Source organism: Peromyscus leucopus, chromosome 1 (genome assembly GCF_004664715.2).
Source record: "Peromyscus leucopus breed LL Stock chromosome 1, UCI_PerLeu_2.1, whole genome shotgun sequence".
Taxonomy (NCBI): domain Eukaryota; kingdom Metazoa; phylum Chordata; class Mammalia; order Rodentia; family Cricetidae; genus Peromyscus; species Peromyscus leucopus.
The window spans coordinates 107,156,155-107,176,642 of NC_051063.1; the positions used below are offsets into that span (position 1 = coordinate 107,156,155).

General features: G+C 40.2%; 1 protein-coding gene across 2 annotated transcripts in view; it reads right to left on the minus strand.

Annotated features, from left to right (window-relative positions):
* Positions 1–3,283: 3,283 nt before the first annotated feature.
* Pak1 (p21 (RAC1) activated kinase 1) overlaps positions 3,284–20,488 on the minus strand; it is a 60,816-nt gene continuing 43,611 nt past the window's right edge. For both annotated transcript variants that reach the window (XM_028877461.2, XM_028877460.2), the window contains exons 10-15: positions 18,031–18,143; positions 16,165–16,282; positions 12,543–12,642; positions 11,383–11,579; positions 8,163–8,300; positions 3,284–4,592 (exon numbers count right to left, since the gene is read on the minus strand). In XM_028877461.2, coding sequence (XP_028733294.1) covers positions 4,506–4,592; positions 8,163–8,300; positions 11,383–11,579; positions 12,543–12,642; positions 16,165–16,282; positions 18,031–18,143 — 753 coding nt within the window. In that variant the 3' untranslated portion in view covers positions 3,284–4,505. The remainder of the gene's footprint in view (positions 4,593–8,162; positions 8,301–11,382; positions 11,580–12,542; positions 12,643–16,164; positions 16,283–18,030; positions 18,144–20,488) is intronic.

Sequence of the window (20,488 nt, forward strand, 5' to 3'; positions counted from 1 at the left end):
CTAAACAGATTGAAAAAAATATCAAAGAATTGAACAAATTAATCAAGTTACAACATTATTTTTTTTCAAAGAATGGATGTATTTAACAAGTTTCCATGGGAGGGTTAACATTTGGCTGTTAGAAATCAGTAATGAATATATGGATATATATGGTTTTGTTTATATATATATATTATATATTGCTTTTGTTTATATATATTGTTGTTTTTACATTGATTTAGTTCGTGCATGTGCAGGCATGTGCACACATATGTGGAAGTCAGAGGACAACGTTTGGAGTTTCAGGGACTGAACTCAAGCTTGGTGGCAAGCACGTCTCCTTACTGAGCCACCTCACTGGCTTTGGAGAAACTGTGTTTCTTTTAATTCTCTCAAAATTAAAAATTGAAAGTCTGTCATTAGTTTCCTTAAAACTCCAGCGTCTTTAGCATCTTAGTTCAACGATTTTTATAAGAAAACTCCAGATAAAACCTTTTCTACTTATAGTTGTTACATTATCTTTTCATCTTTCACTCATTTGTTTATTTATTTTGGCAATGCTGGGGGGGTTTAACTCAAGGTGCCTTGCACACGCTAAGAAAGTACTTCACTGCTGAGCTACATGCCAGCCTGCACACAATCCTCTTTTGACAAAAAGAAAACACAAGAGTGTTTTTAGTTTCCTGTCAATGCTAAGGCCTATCTATTTCAAACAGTTGGGAGACATAATCACAAACATGCAAACACCAACACACATTTAAACATCTACAGCGATAGACATTCCCTTGGCTTAGAGATTTCTCAGCCAAATATATGTTGGTAATTTTAAAACTGCAGCCAGTTCCCTAAGTTCCCTGTGGTTTTAAGTTGGGTGAGGTAGTTCTCCAAACCAGTTATAACTAAGCAGTTTTACAACTTAGTTCTTGGACTGAAGAATGAATAAACAGTCAAAGGTTGTTCTAAGTGGCATTTATCTAAATCAACGAAGTGAGAAAGGAGACATGAAAAAAGGGATAGACTTGTGAGCACAGATGCCACCTGTCTTGTGCCAGCTTCTGATTTTTCTTGGCAGCATGCTGAGGCTTGGTGCCAGACCCTACTCAACCATCCAGCAGCAATGCATCAAGCCCAAAACTTGGACAAAGCTTTTGTTAAGCATGCACAGTGTTCCTGCTTGACAAGTCTTTTATTAAAAAAAAAATCTTTTATTCCTTTTTAATTTTTTATTGTGTGTGTGGGATTTGGAACTCATGTCAGCAGGTTGCACACATGTCTTTACCTGATGAGCATCTTACTGACCTCTGAATCTTACTTTTTATGTGTATGTGTATGTCCGTGTGAGTGCATGCCATGTGTGCGGATGCCTACAGAGGCCGAAAGAGGGAGTCAGATCCTGGTGCTGGGAACCAAAGTTAGGTCCACTGAAAGAGCTCTTAACTGCTGCGCCATCTCCCCAGCCCCTTCAATTTCCTTTTAAATGCAAGAACATTAAAATCAATCCTTTGATTTTCTTTTGTTTTCCCAGACAGTTTCTGTGTAAAAGCCCCGGCTGTCTGCCCTGGAACTCACTTTGTAGATCAGGCTGGCCTTGAACTCACAGAGATCCTCCTCCTCTGCCGGGATTAAAGGTGTGTGCACCACAAATGCCCTGCAATTGTTTGCTTTTGACACAACCCTAATAAAGAAACTTGAACTCCACGTCTAAAAGAGACATAAAATACTAATGGTAGATGTTTCATCACTTAGCAACTCACCAGGCAAAGAGGAGGCTCGGTTTTGCTTTTCTTCCTTTTTAAGTATTGTCAAGCAGGCTTGATTATACACAATTTATTATTTTGGTTTTGGTTTTGTGACAGTATATCACATTGCAGCCCAGGCCGTTCCCCTGCATCTGCCTCCCAAGGGCTGGGATTACAGGCCTTTACCACCATGCCCAGCCAGACACAAGTTTTTACCAGCGTTTAAGTGACTGTTGCTTTTACGTTTAGAAACCAGTATTGACCAAAGTGTCAAAGCATAACTGAGACTCCCAGATATAGATTCTTATGTAAGAGTCCTATTTTAGTGCCAGTGAGAGTCAGAATTAGCACACAGTCTTCTGACAAACCAGGTCACTTCAAGCATTCCAACATAGGACCGAATTTGCCATGTTCCAGGGACAGTACCCAACGCTCTGCATAAATTTTACTTCCTCAGAAACTTAGAGGTAGATACTATTAGTATGCCTACTTTACAGATCCAGAAGTTGAACGTGAGATGACTGAAGTAGCTTATCCAAGGACACACATGTTGTGAGTAAGCCACAATCAAACATGCTCAACTGGTTTCAGTTACATTATGCTACCTGTTTCCTCTAGAGTAGTGGTTTTCAACCCACACCTTGACCCCTTTCTCAGGGGTCACCTAAGACCATTGGAAAATACAGATATTTATAATTCATAACAGTAACAAAATTAGTTATGAAGTAGCAATGAAAATAATTTTATGGCTGGGGGTCACCACAACATGAGGAACTGTATTAAAGGTTCCAACATTAGGAAGGCTGAGAACCACTGCCCTAGATGTTTGCCCTCTAGGATGGAAGTGAGTTCTACCACCCACTAGTGAGCCTGGGAGAGGATTCCAAGCACCATGTGAAACACAGCCCCAGACCCTTAACTGTACCCTGATGACATAGAGCCTGAGCAGAAAAATCAAACCACGGTATGCCTAGACTTTAGACCCACAGCAACTGTTATTGCATTTGGTCTCCTCAGAGTTCTCTCTTTCAACTCAAAGCTGAGTCTGTGCTCATCTTAACTAAGTTGGAATATTGATCTGCCTAGCCTCAGCACTCACTCCTAGTTCTTAGGCTAGACCTATATACAACTACATAGTTCTTAAACACAGTCTTGACGGGGAGGGGGAGACACCAACCTGGCAGAATGAGCTGCTGTGGAATATATTTGTATACTGTGAAAGTACAGACACATATGATTTCACCCAAGCAGATCAGTGGTTACCACCCAGAGTGGGGCTGGAATAAGGGAATGGCAAGATGGAGACCGTTCTTGGGTATCAGAAGTATTCTGTTTAATTCTTTAAACAATGCACATTTTGTTGTTGTTTGTTTTGTTTTTGCCAAGTGCTTTGATATATATTTAAACTAAAAATGTTTTTACAAAGAAAAGACAGCAAATGGAAGTCTATAATGGTAAAGGGTATCCTATCTGCAACTCACCTTCAAATGGCTCATGAGGAATCATTATTTCATGAGAAAGGGGGAAAAAACAGAAAAGAAGGGGAGAAAAAGACACACTCCATGTAGCGTATTTTCATTTCCTTTTATTGAAGGAAATAGAAACTTGTGCTGCCGAGGCAATAGTACCTCTGAGCATGACAAAATAATCAGTGGGGCTGACATGACAAGCCACAATGCTGGCCAAGCATCCTACCACAGTGGGAGAACCAAAACCACAAAGAAAGCAGGAGGTAGCAAATATCCCCAACACCCAGAGAAAGCATGTCCATTTGCAGAGAGCTTGGTCATGCATTTAAAAGGAGGGTCCCCTTATCACTAGGAGCACATCATCTCAGATTTGGAGACCTTTTCTTTTGACTGAAATAGTTAAGCTACCAGAAGATCTGAGTTCATCTTTCAGCGCCTTACCCTAGGTAGAAACAGAGGCTGAGATCTTGAAATATCACATAGTATAGCCAGACAGGTGCTGAAGCCCAGCCACGTGCTAAAAGTAGCTCCTCTTGCCCTCTCACTTCTCACACTGCTCTTCCTCAGCATGTGCTCTAGGAAATCTCTCAATGCTATAAATAAGATTTATAACAGAATGCAGGCAGCAGCCTAGGGGATGCAGGGAATCAAAAGCTGCTACATAGCTAAGACCATTTCACTAGAAATAGCACAGGGAACACTACTGGATCATGGTTCTCCCAAACAGCTGCTAGAAGCACACACAGAGGAAAAACATGGCAGTTCTCCCATGTCAGGATCAGCTGCACCAAGGTCTGGTTCAGGAAACAGAGCCACTTCATGTCCCTGGCAGATTATCAGGCCCCATGGCATTCCAAAGCTGTTACGGTTTTCAGATACAATGAGGTGTTTGGGCAATTTGGTCACAGAAAGAAAGCACTAAAGAAATTTCAACTGATTGCAAATTGATAATGCTATCAAACCATAAATTTATGTAGTCAAGACTGCTTGTGAGGGGTAAGGAATGGGATGGTTGAGATCTCTGTTTCGTAGAAACAGGATTATCCAGGTAACCCTTGCTCGTAAGTCACCTCCCCATGCCCACGAACTGGAAGGGATTTCTATTTAGAAACTGCCAGTGCTGGATAGGTCATCCATCCAGTCTGCAGTTCTTGTCAGTGCTTGACACATGGTTTCCAAGGATCAAAGTCTTGAGAGCACTAGATCAGGAAATGGGAGAAGCAAGGCAAGGAGAGGAGGACATGAGGGGTGGGAGTTCCCGAAACGAGTGTTTCTTTTCTAGAAGGCTTGGCACGATGATGCTGGGGTGAACGTGGTTTCAGTGGCTGTTCTTGGTTGCCTCCTTTGCTGCCGCAATCAGTGGAGTGAGGCTGGAGAGGGGCTTGGCAATCTTCAGGAACTGATGCTAGGAGAAAAAGGAAAAAGAACACGATTACTGACCATTCGTACTTAGCAACCATTTTAAGTCAATAAGGGCATCATGTCAGATCATCCTCAAACTGAAGGAAAAAATATACTTTGTGTGTGTGTGTGTGTGTGTGTGTGTGTGTGTGTGTGTGTGTGTGTGTGTAGGTCAAAAGACAACTTACCAGATCAGTTCTCTTCACTATTACAGGTAGAGGGTAAATGACCTCAGGCTGTCAGACCTGGCAGCAGGTACTCATATCCAGTAAGCTATCATAGTAAGTATACAAGTTTTACTTTTAATAGTCAATACTTATAAAAAATCCAAAGGAAGAGCTAATAGTTTTATGTTCATATGTCATTATACAGAATTTTAACACAGCAATTGACACACTAAAAGCAGGATAAATGCATGTGTTTTTTTTTTGTTTTGTTTTGTTTTGTTTTTTGAGAGATAGGGTTTCTCTGTGTAACAGCTCTGGCTGTCCTGGAATGCGTTCTATAGATTATGTTGGCCTCAAACTCACAGAGATCTGCCTCCCTCTGCTAGGATTAAAGGTGTAAACCTCCACGCCCAGCTCTTATCCATAGAGATTCTGAGTGAGAGAAGTAAGGCAAAAAGAGTTCATTTTGCATGATTTTGTTTTGTCCTAGGTAAAATTAAACTATTGGTAACTAGTATTTCTGGAGAAGACACTGAGGTTTAGTTTTAAAACTACAGCCTTATCCTATTAGCCAGGACTATAAACATACACCATACCTAGCTGAGAATTTCTTGTTAAATCCTTGACTCTAGCAAGGCTAAGTGTTCCTGTAAGATTTCAATAGTCTGGTCCTTTCCAAAATTACTTTCACTAAAATAGACTTTGAGCCATACTTCCAACTAAAAAAATAAATCATTTAAGAGAAAATACCATATGAAAATGTTATAGAAAACAATTCTTTATGTAACACAGAGTCCCTTACCTAGAATGATGGGTTGTTTCTGTTTTTGTTTTTTACAATTGTCTTGAGGATAGAGACTGTTTCCTCCATTTGATAATAAATATCAGAGGACATTTCTTTTTCTGAGCAAACATGATATTTACAGTTATCTAACATATCTGGTTCTTCTACCATGCTTATAATAACTTTAATTAGTATTATTATATATGTGTAGAGACACATACATAGAGGCATATACATATATAGTCTTGGCTGAAAGTTGATTCAACTCTTATTGGGATGGATACAGGATATACAGAGGAACTGAGAACTATGAATGATCTTGGCTAAAGCTTGAAGCTATGAATCCCATATTGGGATTCTACATATCTGTCTCATCCTATATATTTCTGTCCTTATGTGTCTTCTCACAGGAGAAACAGATGTGAAACTTCATGATGTAAGATTCTGAAAAGTCAAGGTTTTGAATATTTACCAGATAACAATGACAAGTTAAAAGGCTAGGGTTGAGGGCCTATTTTTCTGACTTTTCTGCAGTAAGAAAGCAGTATCATCCAATACTCAACTAAGAAGCCTCCTTTTAACTCTTACAAAGTAAACTAAGTAAGCCCTATAAACCTTCCAGCTCTGACATGTTTTGAATCTACAGAAGCAGTGATCAAGAGCATGTACACTTGGGAGGCAAACAGACATGCTGAAACCCTATATTCTCTATTTGTCTACTGTTAACCATACTAGTACATTTCCTTACCTGCAAAAATGGGAATAAGCAATCCTGTAATTCACAGGGTTGCTGTAAAAAACAGGTATGTCTTACTGCTGAGTACAGACAGAACGGGACAGTCACTGTAATGCACTTATTTTAGTAACACTGCTGTATCAGGAAGAAAACTCCAGAGGGCACTTTTTTTTTTTTTTTTTTTTTTTGGTTTTTTTCGAGACAGGGTTTCTCTGTGTAGCTTTGCGCCTTTCCTGGGACTCACTTGGTAGCCCAGGCTGGCCTCGAACTCACAGAGATCCGCCTGGCTCTGCCTCCCAAGTGCTGGGATTAAAGGCGTGCGCCACCACTGCCCAGCAGAGGGCACTTTTAATAGCTACATTTTGGTACCTAATTAAGAATGTTTTCTTTTCCGCCTTCAGCCTTTTTCCCAGCACTCGAACAGGGGATCTCTGTGATTCGAGGCCAGCCTGGGCTACCAAGGTAGCCCTGGCCAAAGCTCAGAGAAAACCCTGTCTCGAAAAACCCAAAAAAGAATGTTTTCAATAACAACAGACTTAGCACAGTATTGGTACATTTCCCAATGCCTATGATTTCCAGCACACAAATCACATGAAAGGCAAAAAGGATTCTACATTGTACCTGTGTTTAAGGAGGCTTTTCATCCCAAAGGATCCTACAAGTAATGGCTTATACTTGGCAGAACCCAGATCCCATACCTAATAGACCAGTGCTCTGAACAGTAGCCTCAATTACAAACAGGTGTTAAAAATGCAGGTAAGTAAACATCTCTATTCAACTCTATAACTATTTTCTGAGCACTAATTCTCAATCAGATGCCCATATAAAAAGAAATCCAGAGAGTAATAAAAGTTTACAGTAGCGTGGTCAAGACAGAGAGGCTCATACGTAACTAACACAGGGCAGTGTGCTAAGGTCCCATTTTGTCTATTCTGCTCAGTCATGCTCTGGCCTAGTGACACACGGTAACTGATTAATCTGCAGACATACACTGTCACCTCCATAAAGCTGAATGTGATACTTCCTAATAAATTAACAGTTTGCAGTTCAGTAAAATGGCAAGAAATAAGAAATTGTATTAAAATAAATGCTAACTCTAAATGATGTCACTTGCTAACAGTAATTTTTGAAACTATATAAACTAAGCTGTGACTGCAGGATAAAGTACTTTCTATAAAAGACTTGGTAAATCCAACTCTGGGTTTTCACTACACCCTTCTAGAGTCTCACTCCAAGCAGAGTATTGCTGCCACCATCTGAAGTTTGCAGTGTTGAGACTGTGAAGACTCCAAAACTGCACTATCCCCCAGACCAGCAGTTCTCAACCTGTGGGGCGTAAACCTCTTGGGGGGTCCCATACGGATATTTACATTACAATTCATAACAGTAAAAATTACAGTTATGAAGTAGTAACAAAATAATTTTATGGTTGGGGGTACCCACAGCATGAGGAACCGTATTAAAGGATCGAAGCATTATAGGTTGAGAACCACTGCCCCAGATCGCTGTTTCTTTGTATTGTTTTCATGTATCCCAGTAAAACGTAACTTGTACAAAATTCAACTTCTCAGAGAGCTACTTCTCAAGACCCAAATTTGATAGGCTAGTTTAAGCAAAATAAAAGATGTCTAAAAGTCAGAAAAAACTTTAAGAGAATCTCAGAAATTAGACTTTGAGTGGAGCCTAGGAAAATGTGTAAGGTTTGAATAGACTGAGGAAGAAACTAAGGGATAAGCAAAGGCCCAGGAGTGATGGTCAGGGAGTTAGAAATACAAAGTGAGACAGTAGGAGAAGTCTTTAGTAAGCAACCTCAAAGACAAAAATAAGGCTCAAAGGCTTAGCTAGTGCTTCTTTCAATCACGCGGCTTCCTGCAGAAGGACAGTTACCTGCAGTAGCTCTTTAGCTGAACCTCTCTTCTCCACATCCATCTCAAGACAGCGGTTCAAAAAGTCCCGGAAAATAGCCGACAGCTTCTCTGGGTTCTGAAGTTCTGGGGTCCCATTGGTGGCAATGAGGTACAAGGCCTGGTAATACAAATGAAGAATCATACTGTTTTCACTGAGGCTCTCTCTTGGTCTCAAGATATCCCCTCTAAAAGTAGAGCCAGCTGCGGTATGCTCTAGGACACAATGAGGCAGCTGTGATGTTCTGCAGAGAATATACTAACCCAAGGATCAAGTTTAACATTTCAAGGCCATGTGACCATGTATATGCACCTAATATACAACTTCTTTGCTAATAAAACAATGTTTCGCTGGGTGGTTGTGGCGCACACCTTTAATCCCAGCACTTGGGAGGCAGAGCCAGGCAGATCTCTGTGAGTTCAGGCCAGCCTGGTCTACAGAGTGAGATCCAGGACAGCCAGGACTACATAGAGAAACCCTGTCTCAAAAAACATAACAAAACAAAAAAACAAAACAATATTTCATATATCCACAAAAATAAAGAGTACATTTACAAAGTACTTTGTACACTTCTGAGGTGTTATAATCTAAGGGTTTATTCTTTTTCTTGATTACAGATATAAAGGGTTTATTATTCACTGAGCATGGTAAGTTAAACATCTCTTTAGTTGCTGGCAGAAATTGCTGCTGACACCTTTACTGAACTCAGTCACCCAAGAGGACTATAAAAAAGCATCAACTGCTTTTCTGCTGCTTCCCTGCCCCAACATGAAGGAGCTCTTGAAAAATAAAGAGAAACATACGTTTTTATAAGCACCAAACTCTTTGATTACAAGGATTGTTCTCTCTCTCTCTCTCTCTCTCTCTCTCTCTCTCTCTCTCTCTCTCTCTCTCTCTCTCTCTCTCTCTCATTTTTTGAGACAGGGTTTCTCTGTGTAGCCCTGGCTCTCCTGGAACTCACTCTGTAGACAAGGCTGGCCTCAAACTCACAGAGATCCGCTTGCCTCTGCCTCCTGAGTGCTGGGATTAAAGACATGCGCCACCACACTCAGCTGCACTGTCTCATTTTTAATGACCACAGTGACTCTGAGTAAGAGGCAGGGCAAATGACTGTCCCCTTTCACATAAGACTATACACCTGTTGCACTCAGTGTTCACCTGTACTCATTCTAATCCCAGTCTTATTTCCATCACACCACACTGATCACCTTCATATCCCAGGCAAAGGAGGATGTGTTACATGTGGAGTCAGAGGGCAAAGCTGGGACCAAAGGGTAGAAACTAAAGACCATTTCATTTTGAGATAATGAAGCACTTTCCAGGAACTGGAGCTATCCAGCGGTGATATGAGCATTGTAGTCAAGGGTGGATCTCCCTTATAGGGGAATTCCTGCACTAGATAGGAGGATGGATGAAATGAGAAAATAAAAGCCATCAAAATCACCACTTCCTTGCACCTTTGTTGTATACTCTGCTTCCCTCTCCCATTACAAAACAGAGACACGTCCATGCTCTAATCCTTTATTCTATCTAGTTTCTCTTATCTAGTTAAGGACATCATTCTTGTAGTTGTCATTTCTCTCTTGCAGATGGTCATTCTTCTTCTCCCCACTAATTCATTTCCACCATTAGCAAACACAACTTTTAGCCTACCTCTTCTTAACTCTACCTCAAGATATTGTTCCATTTCTCTGTGACTCTCCATAACAAAACTCATATAAGAGGAGGAAAATATTTATAAATGCCATCTCAGTTTCCTCCTTTTCTCTTCTACGGGTTTATTCAAATTACGTGTTTGTCCCTATCACTCTGCTAACTTGCCAGCAAGACCCTGCTGGAGGAACATGTCACTAGAGGCGGAGCTTCGGGTCTTGCCCTCCTTGCAGTTTGTTCTGTCTGGTTCATTCATGGGCGGTTCTAAATGGAAGTTCTCAGCATCCTGTTCCTGCTGTCATCCTGCCCCTCCCTCCCATCAAGAACTCTTACCCCTGGAACCATAAGCACAAACTAACTCTTTTCTTCTATAAGTTGCCTTGGTCACAGAACTTTAATCACCGCAGCAGGAAAATAACCAATGCAAAGGTCACTTGAAGTTCTCAGCAATTCAGGCTATAGTGACTGTTGATTCCGATGCATCTTGTCAAGATACCTTCCAAGTCTGCTTCTCACCTGCATTTCTACCAGTGTCATCCAAGCTCCCACTCTTGTCTGAACTATTATGTCAGTCTCTCACTGTATTTCCTGAAGAAGGAACCGACATGATTCATTTCAGGCACAAACTGTACCCTACTACTATTACCTAGCTGAAAATCCTTTCCAGTGCTGCAAAATAAGAGCCAGGCTCTCACACTGGCCCACAAGTCTTAGCGGCAGGTCCTCTCTATCCCTGACTCTGACTACCAATCTACTTTCTCCTCACTCTTTTCAGGGAAATGGCTTCCTTGATTTTCCTTGGGGCTCAACAAGCAAAAAATCAAATCAAATTCTTGATACTTGGAAACTCTTGCCTAAGACTAAATCTTCATTTTTCTACTGAAATAACTAGCAAGAGAAAACGTCCCTTTAAATAAAACCTTCCTCATTACTTTTTCAATCATTCTTATTCTACATTTTGTTCAACAGCAGTTACCATCTGTTACTATATAATAATTTGGTATTATTATCAGAACAATATCTTGTATATAATAGGAACTCAGCCCTTCCTTCCTCCCCCCAACCCCACAATGCTAGGAATGAGCTCTAAAAATAAGCTATATCCCCAGACCCTGTTATAGTTTACATTCATTTATTTTAAATTCAACAGTATCTAGTCTTTGGGTTTATGTGTGTATTGTTTTTATGTATTTAGTGTGTGTACACGTGTATGTGAGCACATGTGGACCACACAGTATGTATGGGGATCAGAGGACAAGTTGTAATAATTCATTCTCTCTTTTTACCATGTAGGTCCCAGGGATTAAATTCAAGTCATCAGGCTTGGTAATAGGAGCCTTAACTCACTGAGTCATCTCACCAGATCCCTTGGTTTTGTTTTTTGAAACAAGTTGGCCTCAAACTAGCAATCTTCTTATCTCAGTCTTGTGAGTCTAGGATTATAAGAATGTGTTACTATGCCCAGGTATACAGAGAAAGAGCCTGAATCCAATTTCCTGGGATTAGAGACAACAGCCCAAATAATTTGAAAGAAGATGGGAACACTTACTCTCAAAGGGTTTTCATTGAGGTATGGGGGCTCCCCCTCAATCATTTCAATTGCCATGATACCCAGGGACCAGATGTCAACCTTGGGTCCATAGGCCTTCCGTGTCACAACTTCAGGTGCCATCCAATATGGAGTTCCCACCATGGTGCTCCTTTTGCTCTGCTCTGGAGTTATCTGTGCACAGAATCCAAAGTCAGCTAGAAATGGGGAGAGGAAAGACACACTTAGGATAGTCCATCAGTAAGTGCTGTGGACCCACACATGGCCGTCAAGTTTTGCTCTCTGCAATCTGTCTCACCAAAGCAGAATCACTTGACTGCTGGCAGTCTACTCCTCATTCAACCATGAAGAGAAGAAGTAGGAGGGATATACAGAACATCGCTAGCCTTCCACCTTCTCCTCAAACCAAGTGGTCAAGGCGTTAAAGTCCAGCAGGTCATTTTGGCCTTAATTGCTTGCCCTTTATACATAAAAAAACCATTTCCACACCTCAGAATCTTGTAATTAACTACTTTGGTTATTTTCTGGGCGTAAGTCGCTGAATTAAACCCCAACCCCCAACACTGAAATATGGCCCTAATTTCATCAGCTCCTTACTCTACATGCTAACAAAGTCCTCTCACAGACTGTCTACCCACTTATAACACAGTCTGTCTAGGTAACTGGTTTCACATCTTTGTACAAAATGTCCTTTCACATTATACTGAAAGTACACATTTATTTAAATTGGTAGTATCCTGATAGTAAAGACTGTCTTCTTTGTACCTCTAAGAGGATTGGCATATAATAGATATTCAGCAATTGGTTACTGAATAAATAACTGAATGAGTGAAGTTACATAAAACTTTTTTCTAATTCATGACAAGTCTCTCATATGAGACTGAAAATTCCTTGAAGACTGATAAAATGTACCCTCAGAGTCTATGAGAGAACCACAGAAGCAGGCATTCAGGGGGGAAGTATTTCAATGTATAAAAGAATTGAGAAATAGTGAAAAAATACTGTAAGATAATACAGAGGAATATAAATATCCCATAATACCTTATGAAATAACAAAGTCTGTTTGGTGAATGCTATAATTACTATTATTTAATTACCATCCCACCAGAGACATAGCCCTGCACGTACAGAAGTGTTATCATTCTAAGACTCATACTTACTTAACTTGACAGAGCCATCCATTCCCAGCAGAATGTTGTCACTCTTGATGTCTCTGTGAATGACTTGGTTTGAATGTAGGAACTCCAAAGCTTGTAGACACTGTTGAAGTAGTGAGCACAGAATAAAGAAAGAAACATATAATTAGAAGACTAACAATAATCTAACCTCCTCATTTTAAGATAAAGTAAGGCCCCCAGGAAGAAATAGACCTGCCCCACATAAAGAGGCAGAGCCAGCCATATAACCAAATCTTCTGTCTCCTAAGACATTCTTTTAAATTCTTAAGCATTCTTTTAAAACTCCATGGGGCAGGATGGGGGTGTAGCAGGCTGAAGAGATGGCTCAGTGTCCACACTGGGCAGCCTCCAACCTGAGGGGATCCTATGCCTTTGGCCTCCTTGGACATCCACATACATATGCACCTAACCCTCTACCCCAAACACACACACAATTTAAATTTTAATATAAAACTGCATGCTGCTTTCATCTTATAATTTTCCTTTAACCAAAAATATTCTATCAATATATTCCATGTCAAAAAAAGGAGACACATGAATTTGATGTCTGTAGACGGTCTTATTTTGGGAAAGGAAGTCTGTACTATTTGGGACACACTGAATTTGACATCTCTACGAAACATGAAGACAAATGTTCAGTGGGCACCTGAGTTTATTGTAAGTCCTATACAGAGATTGATATTTACAAATTATTTACAAAGACAGATTTTTTTTTAAGTGCTGAGAAGTAAAACTATGGCCTCAAAAATACCAGGCATATACTCTCACTGACCCACACTGCCAGCACAAATAGACTTTTAAGGTTTAGTAATGATCACAACCAGTAAAGGACATGAGAAAAATTTAGAAAGAGAGAGAGAGAGAGAGAGAGAGAGAGAGAGAGAGAGAGAGAGAGAGAGAGAGAGAGAACAAAACAAAACACCTATTGTGATGATTCCCCAACACATACACACAAACTTAAACACTTATATTTACCCAACAGAGTGAGTGGCAAATGGTACAATGAAAATGTCTGGTTCTGGGGAAGTGAGATGGCTCAGAGTTTGCCACCAAGCTTTATAACCTAAGCTAGATCCCTGGAATCTACAAGGTGGAGTTGTTCTCTAACCTCCACATGTATACCATGGCATGTACACATCCATATACATGCATGTGCACACACACATGTACACAAATGCAAAAGAATTTTTTAAATAAAAGTAAGGCAGTATCTTAAAAGAATTTAAAAGTAGATTTATAGCTGGGCAGTGGTGGTGCACGCCTTTAATCCCAGCACTCAGGAGGCAGAGGCAGGCAGATCTCTGTGAGTTCGAGGCCAGCCTGGGCTACCAAGTGAGTTCCAGGAAAAGGCGCAAAGCTACACAGAGAAACCCTGTCTCGAAAAACCAAAAAAAAAAAAAAAAAAGTAGATTTATATATTTTATTTTATGTGAGAGGGTTTTGCCAGCACGTATGTATGTGCATCATGTTCAGTGCTTGTGGAGGTCAGAAGTCATCACTATTAGACTTTAAGAATAATAATACCACCTATTTATATAACGTTTCAATTTCTGGCCCTGTTTCTCGGGGCTTTGGTGCAGTTTTTGGGATCAAACTCAGGGCCTAATGTATACTACACTACTCAGCTGATCTATACTCTCAAGTTCCCAAGTGCTTAAAAGAAAAAAATCCATATCCTTTAATAGTCACTTCATAAATATGCTGAAAAATGGTGAATTATATACTTCAAGGGGATGAATTATATAGCATACAAATTATATCTCAGTAAGCTGTTTCCAAAGTGGTAATGATCTCTATTATAGTTTAAGAATAACAACACCACCGATTTAACACTTATACTTTCTTGTCAAGTTTTCTGTTGGTACAGTTCTGGGGATCAAACTCAGGGCTTTTGCAAAGATGTCATTTAATTATTTTTCCTGGGGGTGAGGTCTATGTGTGCACTCAGGTCGCCAGGCTTTCACTTCAAGGGTAGAGGTGAAAAAAGTTAAATAATAAATTTTTGACCCTCCAAAGGGCAGCTACATCTATACAACTATCGAACATATCTGTAGTATTAAAATTTCATAGGAAGAATGTGATGGGGAGGGCTTCTTGGGAAGAGTTTGTTTATTTATTTATTTCTTAGTTTTTCAAGACAAAGTTTCTCTGTGTAACAGCTCTGGCTGTCCCGGAACTTACTTTATAGGTCAGGCTGGCTTTGAACTCACAGAGATCTGCATGCCTCTGCCTCCCAAGTGCTGAGATTAAAGGCATGTGCCACCACTACCTGACTGGGAAGAGTTATTTTTAAAAGATTATAAAATAATGCATTAGTGGTAGAGCAAATGAAATCAGAACTCCTAGGAATCACAGGTTGGAATTAATTTAACTGTAGGGATTCTATATTACAATGTTGCTAATGCATTTCTTTCTCATTAACATTGGCTAAATACGCACTCTATAATTTCATCCATATGCCTCTAGGTTTTCCACCATCAGACACTAATCACACTCATCCCCATACATTTTTTAATCTCACCCTTTCTTCAATATCCTAACTTTTCTACTCTTGGGTATTAGAAAATCTCAGTCTCTCAGTGCTGGGCAGTGGTGGCACTTGCTTTTAATCCCAGCACTCGGGAGGCAGAGGCAGGATAATTCCTGAGTTCGAGGCCAGTCTGATCTACTGAGCAAGTTCCAGGACAACCAGAGCTACGCAGAGAAACTGTCTCAAAAAACCAAAAAGCAAAAACTAAACAAACTTCAGTATCTCAAGAACAAAAACACTAGTATCTTCAACATTTCTGTTTATTCCCATCATCATCGTTCTCACCTGGAAATGTGAAAATGTGCCTATCTTCTGCAGATAATGCTTCTCATGGAAACCTTCTGGAAAGCTTATTACAGCATTATAGACCCCTAGATATTTAACTGCAACAAGGAAGAATATCTATTTAGGCCTTTCCTTTTCTGGCTTGTTTTGTCTGGAGTTATGATTGCTATTGGTCTGCTTAAGACAGGGTCTCTTGTATCCGAAGCTGGCCTGGAACTTGCTATGTAACCAGAGATGATCTTAAACCTCTGATTCTCACCTCTACCTCCCCAGTGCTGGGATTACAGACAAATGTCACCATCTCAGGTTTTCTGCCTGGAGTCAGTTTATTCTAGAATTCTGCTGGCTTATGTCTTCATGTCATTCAGATGCATATTCAAACCAAGGTGGAACCTTCTCTGACTACCTATCTGAAGCATGTCATTTACCTTCTTACCAGCTTTATTTCCTTCACAGTACACAAAGCAGAGAGGCAGGAAAAAATGGTTCAAATGTATGTCCAAATAAAAGAGATGAAGAGAAATATTATGTGTTAGAACAACTATAATCACAGATTCAAAGTATGAATGACTGTTTTAGTATGTACTTCTAGTTTTTCTATCATGATTGGAACAGTTAGCTTTAAAGAACATGATTACAGAAATTATAAAATACAACCATACAATATGAATGATAAGTGCCAGAACTAACTTCTCCCATTTCAACAGAGCCCAGACTGAAGCCTCTTTATTGTGTGAAATTTCAAGGACAATAATATGAAGTCACTTCCTGTTTGACCCTTGGCCTTACCTCCCGGCATACAGCTGCTATCTGGCCTTCATCCATACAGGTTTCTGTCACCACATCTGTCAAAGAGCCTCCAGCCAAGTATTCCATGACAACCCATAGCTCATCTCCCACAAGGTAACTGCAGGAAAACAGGTAAAGGGCAAGAAGGACCAGTTAGAATATATTAAGCCACTGCAGGGTTTCAAAACCAAGGAACTAGGATATAAAGGAAACTATCTCAGGCAGATTAAGAGTCTAGGGTTCCTTACTCCAGGAAAAATCAAAATTTGGAGGACAGAATCAGTAATTTTAAATCACCTGAAGATACACCTGGGAAAAAACAAAACATACATGGTTTGTGAAGTCCCAAACACTAAAACTAAGAATACCATGCTGAAATATAAAATCATATTTCATTGCAATACCAAAGGATACCTCCTAAAATTAGAAAGACTAGCATTATTCCCACAGCTATAAAAGTATTCAGGCAGTATCCACACATGCGAAAAGGATGGGATTTGGAAGCCATACTATCATCAAAAGAGGGCTACAGGATCTCCTTGAGAGTTCTACTAGATCTGAGATCCACAAGGTAAACTGGGTCTGGTTCAAGAGCCTAGCCCCAGGGTCCAGCACAGTAGATACCAATATTTACTGAATAAATCCATGAGTAAGATAATATGTATGTTAAACGTATATTATTATAATATATATTAAGTGAAAGGGTGGTGATAGGTCTTCACAAGCTGTAAAATGTACACAAGGTTACTAGGCTGACAATGACTTTTATGTTGAGTTTCTAGGATTCCAGCCTCTTCTCATAAACCAAGGCTGTGGTTTGGTAGCCTGGCACATTATAAACTGACCTTAGTTAGAACTGAATTTGACTCAGAGAACAGATCTCTCAGACCCATTACATGATAAATAAAAAGGTAACTTAATCCATCTGGTTAACTCACTGTAGACAAATGAAAAGAGGCTAAATGACTTGCATTAACCTTCTGCAAAGAAACTATGCTGGAAAAAAACACGTGTTGGCTTAAGGTATGAGATCTGTCATCTTTTCTTCATCCTGGTAATCCTCTTACTTGGTAGATGGGAAAACTTGAAAGATTTTAAGACTTATCTCAAAGATATGACTTCAGTCCTGTTCTTCTGTAACTTTCTTCTGGTGATGCTGGGAAGCAAACTCAGAGCCTCACACATGCTGGCCAAGCATCCTTCTATCACTGGGCCACATCTCCACCCAATGGTGATTTTTTTTAAGGTGGTGAAGAATAAATAGGACAAGTTAAAAATGGCGGTGCATGTCTTAATCCTAGCAGTCAGGAGGTAGAGGCTGGTAAGTGAAAATGTTCTGTGTTTTCAGTTTAATGCAAGTTTATATAAGGGGGGGAATAAATTTCAGTTAACCACAAACTTACTAGTAGCTAACAATGAAACAACAGGCATGGGGGTGGGCAACAAATGGATGCACTTTTGTTAAATTTAGAAAACAGAGTCCCATTTTTTCCATGGTGGTCAGATTTCAAAACACCACCAAGGCTGGAGTGAGCATCACGTTTTAAGAGTTTATAGACAACAAGGAGTTATTCATGAGGGTGAGCAGGATGAAGACATGTTTGGAATATAGAATGAAATAAAGACATCAGGCAGGAGGACTGAAGAGGCAAACTTCCCTAAATCAGAAAGCACAGTAAAAGAATCAGTTGTTAGAAGCTAGGGGTGGTGGGGTTAACCATCACCCAGGAGGATTTTCCAGCAATCAAGGAGCTCAACACAGAAAATACTTAGATGGAAGCAGTTCCAAGTGCTGGCTTCATTTTCTCCTCTAACACATCAGTCTCAAAGGCCTGAAACTTCTGACAGGACCCACCCACTCCATACCTGTCCAGATAGTTCACAATATTGGGGTTTTTGTTTTCCCTCATGACCAGGATCTCATTAATAATCAGCTCTTTCTTCGGCTGCTGCTGAAGATTCATCTGTTTAATGGCCACCTGAAATACCAGTACATTCAATGTACACCAAGGGTCACACAACATTTACTAAGCATACATTCAGCACTACACCTTAAGTACTAAGGAAACAATGAAGAGTAAGACATGGCCTTAGCCTTAAAGTAATTAATAACTTATCAATGTTAAACAAATGGTTTTCAAAGGGAATTCTCTCAACCGGTAGCATTTAACATAATCTCAAAGACTGTTGGAAAAAAATGTTCTCAGGTACCACTACAAACTTACTGAAATAAGTTTTAATAAGCCCCTGTGCTATTCTGACATATCAAAATTTGATAACTCAATATAAAAATTATTTTAGCCGGGTGGTGGTGGCGGCGGCGGCGGCGGCGGCGGCGGCGGCGGCGGCGGGGCGGCGGCGGCGGCGGCGCGGCGGCGCACGCCTTTAATCCCAGCACTTGGGAGGCAGAGGCAGGCGGATCTCTGTGAGTTCGAGGCCAGCCTGGGCTACCAAGTGAGTTCCAGGAAAGGCGCAAAGCTACACAGAGAAACCCTGTCTCAAAAAGAAAAATATTTTAAAGAATCACTAGATATAGAGTTGGTACTACCTATTATCCCAGCACCCAGAAGGCTAAGATAGGAGAATTGTACATTGGTGACCAGCCTGGATTCACAGTTAAACTGTCTTTTTAAAAATGGTAATAAAAAACAAAAGAAGCTATGAGAAGTTCAAAGAAGTTTATTAAAAAATAAAATAATAATATGTTCTGAATATGGGACTGGAGAGATGTCTTAGCAGTTAAGAGCATGTTCTGCTCTTACAGGGTTCTCCAAGCATTCACATTAGGCAGCTCACAACCACCTATAACTCCAGTTCCAGGGGATCTGATGTCCTATTCTGACCTCTGCAGGCACCTGTAGTTATATGCACATTACACCACCTACACCACCACCACCACCACCACCACCACCACCACCACCACCACCACCACCATCACCACCCACATACACATATGGCATGGAAAGATAAATCAGGGATTACCAGGTTAAGAAATATTAAGAAAGGGGACAAGATTCCTAATGCTTCCATGCGAAAAAGAGCTTCATGGGTTCTTTGTTTATATAAATAAAACAAAATCCCACTTAACCACTTAATACAAATAATAAGGTATACTTTAGATCCCTAGGTATTAGGTATTCTTCTAAAGTGTTCATAAATTTGTTACCTTTCTTTCTTTCTTTTATTTTTTTGGAGACAGGGTCTCACTGTGTAGTCCTGAATCTGACTTGCCTAGAACTCACTATGTAGACCAGGCTGGCCTCAAACTCTCCCAACTGCTAGACTTAAAAGGCATGTGTCACCACACCTAGCCAAATTTGCTATCTCATTTAATCTGAGGTATCTTGTATATAACTTTTTCAACAAACGAGGAAATTGTGATTCAGAGAGGATACGTGACTTGCATGCACAGTAATTCAGTAGTAAAATCAGAAATAGACTCTTCAAAGGCTATTTCATTTGGGTCAGTGACACAGGTCAGCAGGTAATGGGATCCATTTAGCAGATGGAAAGAAGCAATTCCTGCAAGTTTTCCTCTGACCTACACACGTGCTGAGGCATGTACACATACACATAAAAGGTACTTTGTTTTAATTTATACTGCTAATACAGACTAGTGCCCCAACCCCACACACACTGGGTAACACTCTTCCCATTTGAAAGCAAAAATGGCTCATTTGCCTAGAAATATTCCTCAGCTTGACATCCAAGTTTCTCAATGTTATTTCCCACTGCACTCTACTACATGTTCCATGTTTTTCCTGCCTCTGTTTAAGATCACCTCTGTCTAGAAGAGGCCGTACCAATTTGACACAGTCAGAAGCTTTGTATCATGGCAAAGGAAACTTCATCCTCAAATCGTGTGTGTGTGTGTGTGTGTGTGTGTGTGTGTGTGTGTGTGTGTGTACTTTCCCCTTTTTAGAAAACCCTGTAAAATCATGTTATTCCTATTACTTTGTATGAAGAATCAGGTATATATGTGTGTGCATGAATGTATCTAGACATTTCAGAGCTTAACTAAAAGCCTCAAAACCCCAATGTCAAGCACAGGGATCAACAAATATAGCTGGTTCTTAGAGAGAAAGAGAAGCAGTAAGTTCTTTGTTTTGAACACACACACACAACACTACTACTACCACTACATTCCATAGGGATACACTGTTTGCTAAATATTTATTCCCTAGAGATAGTTTCTTTTTTCTTGCTTAGTAGACAAGAATATGGCCATCTAATAGAACTTCTTTTTAGAAGCAGCAGTAAGAATGAAGGATGCAGGCTGGAGAACTGGCTCAGGGGTTAAGATCACTGAAGACCCGGTTCAATT